We start from the raw sequence: 6,259 nt of genomic DNA, 5'->3' as shown, positions 1-6,259 counted from the left end.
AATTTTGCTTTAAAAAAAAAAAAAAATTAATGCTTAAAAGACGTCGTTTTGGGCTGGGTAGGTGTTGTAGTTTTAGGAAAGGGCAAAATGCGTATAAAAAGTCAAATTGTTTGACTTTAACGTTAAAAGGGTCCAAAGTGAGAGAAAACCAAAGTTCAGGGGGCCTAGTGAGTTTTGAAAATTTAGGGGGGGTTTTTCAAAACAGCTGGAAGTTCAGGGGGGCTTTATGAAGTTTCCCCTTTTTTTTTAGTATTGGAACCTTATTGTCGAAACCCCCATCCCCAAGCATTTTTACCGAACCCGTGTTTATATACTTTATTGGGCTGATGTGTTGGATATATATACTTCATTATTATGTTATATACACTTTAGTGCTATGGATTGGCAGTGGTTGTCGGCATGGATTCTTGTTGCCCTGGAACTTTTGCTTGTGGTCCCATATTGGTTGTTGTCCATTATTAATTGTGAACTTTTACATTGGCAGTGACTTTGTTCATAATAGGCAGATGTGTTGGAAATTTTTTATTTTTTATTTTTTGTGTTTGCATTTATTGGTTTAGATTGCATCATGTATGCCGTCAAGTTGGCATTGATATCCTTCCTGTGTAGAGATAATTTTGTATGGCATGAGCTGTATTTTTCATTCACCCGGTGGATGGTTGATGCTCTATGCATACTTCATTGCCAATTTGTGAATAAGAAACTGAAAATTGCAAGAAAAATGTGATGCACAGGTATTGTTTGGTGCTTCTAAAATTTCTCCTTGCATTTAGAAGAGCTTGATTATATTGTTCTTTTATGAGGTTGATTATTCTCTCCCATGTCATACTTGTATTGTTAGGTGCAGATAATAAGATGAATAGGGGGAAGACAATTTTGAGGGAAGGAGACAATGAAGATGAATTGTGCATTGAGAAGCTGAAAAAGGTTTGTAAATTTTATTTTGTGAAACCCCTAGCAGTTTTGGTGGTTTACTGTTAATGATTTAGGGTTTCATTGTAGAATGAACAATCAATGTCATCTGCATCTGTAATATCGTCGGTCAAAGATGTTATGGAACCTGTGCAATGTAGGTGTGGCCTTACAACCCCAATTTTAACATCCAAAACTATTAAAAATCCTAGGAAGAGATTCTATGGGTGTGCTATGTATGACCGTAAAAAGGTATTTCAATTGGGCTAAGTTGGTGTTGATAAATGGTTGTTATTTCGTACTTGTTTGAAATTGTAAAATTTTTTGTGTAATGACAGAAAGTTAGACAATGTCGTTTTTTCCAATGGTATGACAACGAAACCTATGCTCGGGGAAAGGAGGACCTATTTGGGTTGTATAAACAAGTTAATTATCTGAAGGGTGAAGTGTCATCACTTAGAGTCAGACTGAGGATCTAAACATATTTATTGGTTTTTTCGTTGGTTATTTGTGTATTGCTTATTACTCTAAGGTTGATGGGGCATTGAGGCATGGAAAGCTTGTGTAAATATTGATGGAGTATTTTGTATTACCTGGCCTAAATTAGGGGATTAGGCAGGCACAACAAGAAATTGTATGACTTGTTAAATTTATATAATTAAAAGTATGTTAATGTTTGTACTGATTTTAATGTGAGAACGCTATATTTGTATGTATATGGGTATGCATATGTTTTACCCTCTCCTCCGCAAAACTTAATGAAATGACAAATTAATTATTTGATTTCTTGTGTCTTTGGTTGCACCCCAAATACATATTTACTTATCAACAAAAATTAATTTTCTCCTATTTGGTGGTCACATTTTTTTTTTTAAAAAAAAAAAAAAATTATTATTATTATTTTGTGATTGTTCGTGTGTACTTATTCCATCCCTTTTTTGTTGGTTTGGTGATCATTGGGCTTGTTTTGACAAGGTGGGTTTAGATGAATTTGTCTGTGCCACGGAATCATCTACAACTAATGCTACCCCTAAACCAACTCATGCTCACACATTTGACTACAAAACACCACTAGGAATATTTCTATCCTTCTATATCTGTAGCCTGCATATCATGACATAATTGCAGCAAATCAACCAAATTGCCAACAGTTATATATAAAATTGATCGTGCCAGGTGACCAAACAAACCCAACAAGCAAACATGTAGCATTAATACATACATATAGATACACAAAAACCACTTTATGCTGGATGTTTTAAAATCATATACCAACAGTTTAAAAAAAGAATAACAAGTATGTGGTCATGCTTGAAACGCATATTCATGTATTGAGTTGCTGCATCCCTTACAATTGCTTTAAAACCAAAAAATCATGTGTTTGCTTTACCTTATCAATCTACATAAAAGAAAATTGACTCATTCAATCTGCATACATTGCGGCATATGGACAAAAACAATGATCTCTACATAAGTTAGTGACATCACTCACATCATTGCGTAGCCCTACATCCTCGACTTGTTTGTACACGTGTAGGCCTACGTGTACTAACATGCTGTGATGACCCCGCTTTTGCTTCCGCCTGTAATTCATGAAATATTACGTAGTTAATATAAAAGAGAAATATATGTAGACATTGACAACCATTATATACCACATTATATATGCAAACCTTGACAACCATTCAAACCAATCATACCAACCAATCACAAACCAGTCATTCAGGGGAACAACAATGAGTTACATACCAACCATTCAACCAAATCATTAAGGGGAACGACAATGAGCTACATACCAACAATTCAAATAAAATAATATAAATTATAAAACAGGAAAAAAAGGGATCGGTCTTACCTGTGATCGAGTCACCCTACGTGGATGAACACTTGCTTGTGATAATCCTTGCACAGCTGCTTCTACATGGGGTTGACCTTGTGATTCCTGGAATGCATTAACCAAACATTAAGGGGAACGACAATGAGCTACATACCAACCAAGCAAATAAAATAATATAAATTACAAAATAGGAAAAAAAAAAAGGTATCGGATTTACTTGTGACTGACTCGCCCTACGTGTATGAACACTTGCTTGCGATGATCCTTGAACAGCTGCTTCTACGTGGGGTTGACCTTGGGATCCCTGGAAAGCATTAACCAAACATTAAGTCAAAACTGATCCCCATACTAAGCATTATAGTATTCATACACAAATACTAAGTTATAACTTGGTCATGGTTATATTGAAAAACGTATTGGTTTTACCTGTGCTTGAGTGGCATCATTTGTTGGCTTATATTTCTTTGGCTTCCACCTTTTCCTATCTGGATTTAAAGGTACCAAACACACATTGTAATTATGGCCTAAACCCCCACAATTTTCACATTTCACCAAATATCCACTACAGGTTAGCTTGTAGGGGTTAATCGGCTCATTTGCAGCTCTTTTCCTAGCAATCTTTGGTCGACCAGAAGCCTTTCGAATGATAGGTGGCAGAATGACATTGCATGGATCATCACTTGACAATGTCATTGGACCTTCCATGCCATACACTCGAGCTGCATAACATTGCATGTAGGTGTCCATCTTGTAATATCCATTAACATATGCCTCTGACTTTTGCTTATTCATGTAAATTGCAGTACAAGCATGGGAGCAAGGGATCCCATTCAGCTGCCATCGCCCACATGTGCATTCATGACGATCTAACCTGACTATACGCCGTGCATCATATATGTGGTCGACTTCAAACTCTAGCTCATTCTGCCACCGACTGATACAATTTCTTGCATCACTCTTTGACCTCTCCAACTTTTTCTGAATTTTTGGGCATATCATGTATTGAGTCAACCGGATTCTATTCATTTTTTGTTGGAACCGTGCCATTATCTGCCAACGAATATCTTCAATCATGGTTAGAATGGGCTTACTCCTGGCGTCTTTAATCCAAGCATTCAAGCACTCGGCCAAGTTATTCAACAACATGTCACTCTTGGTTTGGCAGTTGAAAGCATGCATGGACCATGACGCCTTAGGTACACCACTAAGGTAATCGTGTGCACCTTTTTCCATTGACAATATCTTCTGCATGTGGTCTTCAAAGGCATAAATATTGACTGTCTGTGCAGCCCCCCACAATGCATCCTTAAAAGCTTTTCCCGTGTAGCCATTCGCTTTGAAGTTCACATGTAGGTGTCGAGCACAAAAGCAATGCTCAGCATATGGCAACACAACGTCAACTGCTGTTCCAAGCCCCTACACACAAAAATTTTATGTAACAACGTAAACAAATGAAAAGACACAATAAAATTATTACAAAATTTACTACCTTCTGCCTTTCAGACATAATAGTCCAACCAATTCCGCTGTCTACCCCATATAAATTGACTATCAAAATCTGAATAAACCACTATCATGACTCTTTTGTCTCAGCCTCAGCCACAGCAAATGCAATGAGGAACATGGTTGTTGCTATCTATGCCTATAGCATAAAGTAATTGCACCCCATATTCCTCCTTAAGATGACAAGCATCTAAACAAATCAAGGGCCGACAACCGTACTTAAACCCCTTCTTACACGCATCAAGGCAAATGTACATCCTTAGAAAAAATGCTCCATCCCTATGAACATAAGCACTACTACCAGGGTTTGTGCTAAGTATTGCCAACGCGTATCTCCTTGTGAGCCGATATTGCTTCGAATGGCTGCCAAAAATTTGATGCAATGCCTCATTCTTTGCTCTATAGCAACGATCAATGGGAACATCTATGTTGAGTTCTCTCTTAACCCTCTGTTGCAATGCGTACGGGGTCCACGTGGGGTCATCCTTGAAATCCTTCTTATACGTACAAACAAGGTACTTAACATCGCATCTTGAGTTTTCAAACTGATTGCCACAAATATGGATCGGGTAGAATGTTTTAATCTGTATATATATCATCGTAGCATCGATAGAGGCATGAATCCTCCACCGGCAATGCTCTTCTCTACAAATTGCACTAACCCTACCCATGTCATTGTGTTCGTAGTGGTAATCGAACCTGTTCTGCACAGCATAAGTCTTTAGTGCCCTCTTGAAGGAATATGTATTCGTGAACTGATCCCCAACGATAAACTTTATTTATTTTTTCAAGTCATGTTTCTCATTGAATTGTCTGTACCGCTTCTTTCTTTTGCCAACATCGTCAGAATCACTATCTTGTAAACTTACAAGACCATCATTTGATGATTCACTGTCCCCACCATTGTCTCCTTCCAATTCACCGTTACAATCAACATTGTCCCACCAATTGGCCGCTCCTTCTTTTTCTTTTTTGACCTCATCAGAATCATAGAATAGGTCTGAATCCTCACCATCGGTTGCTTCGAAGTCACTCAATAGCTCCTTGATGACTTCATCAATAGGCCAAACTACTTTGGTCTTCCTTGGCCTACCCATTCTTTTTTTTCTTTTTTTTTTATGCTTTCGGGTACAGCATCCGTACCAGGCTGATTGTTGCCTTCCACATCAACATTATCATTGTCCGCTTCATCTTGCTCAACAGGTTGAGCACCCCGTGTTCTTCTTCTTATTCTTCTTATTGAAAAAAAAAAAAAAAAAAGAAAAAAAAGAAAAAAAGGGATCAACATCAGCAACAACCATTATAATTAACTAATAATTGTCAATTTAAAAGATTGGAATGTAACCTCTTTTACTGGTGGTCGGATGCTTGCGTGCTTGCTTAGTGGAGAACGCACGTGCGGTGGATGTCCTTTGCTTGGCTGTAGTCCGAACAGCAGTTGCTTTCCTTCCAATCTGTTTTATTTTAATTAAAAGTATTAATACAGCAGTTGATTAACATAATCTCAATTTAAAAGAATAAAATAAACATCAATTAAATGAAAAGAATAGAATAATATGTACCTCCGCGACTGGTGGTCGGTTGCTCGCTTCGAGAAGAACAATCGGTGGATGTCCTTTTCTTTGATTGTGTAACCGTAGGAGCAGCCCTAGTGTTAACCCGTGGGCTTTTACGATTTATTGGTTGAGAATGTTCACATTCTCTATCTTCTCCTAATCCTCCTCCATCTCCGTATTCATGAGCAGCCCTAGGTATTTCATCCCTAGGTGTTTCATCCAACCCACCACCCCCATCTCCACTATGTGCTTCACAAGCTTGAAAAAATAAAGTCTCATCTACCATTACAGCATCGTCAACCATATGTTCTACATATAAATGAATTTCTTCACACGTGTAAATTTCAACAATGTTACAAAAATGAACAATGTCTGCATCGGTATTCAAAGCTATCACTTGGTCGTGATCGTCACCGACGTTATACCAACATCTAAAGTCATTCAAGTATCC

At 37.6% G+C, this 6,259-nt stretch overlaps 1 protein-coding gene across 1 annotated transcript; it reads right to left on the bottom strand.

The window, feature by feature from the left end:
- Positions 1-1,995: 1,995 nt before the first annotated feature.
- LOC132187941 (uncharacterized) lies at positions 1,996-5,349 on the bottom strand. The gene is made up of 8 exons (XM_059602362.1): positions 5,122-5,349; positions 4,372-5,007; positions 3,176-4,165; positions 2,967-3,053; positions 2,768-2,854; positions 2,466-2,495; positions 2,303-2,311; positions 1,996-2,016 (listed from the first exon to the last, which is right to left on the bottom strand). The coding sequence occupies exons 1-8, from the start codon at positions 5,347-5,349 to the stop codon at positions 1,996-1,998; spliced, it is 2,088 nt and encodes a 695-aa protein (XP_059458345.1).
- Positions 5,350-6,259: the final 910 nt, after the last annotated feature.

Source organism: Corylus avellana, chromosome ca7 (genome assembly GCF_901000735.1).
Source record: "Corylus avellana chromosome ca7, CavTom2PMs-1.0".
Lineage (NCBI taxonomy): Eukaryota > Viridiplantae > Streptophyta > Magnoliopsida > Fagales > Betulaceae > Corylus > Corylus avellana.
Note: the sequence above shows the minus strand (reverse complement) of the source record. Positions and strands in the feature narration are given on the sequence as shown.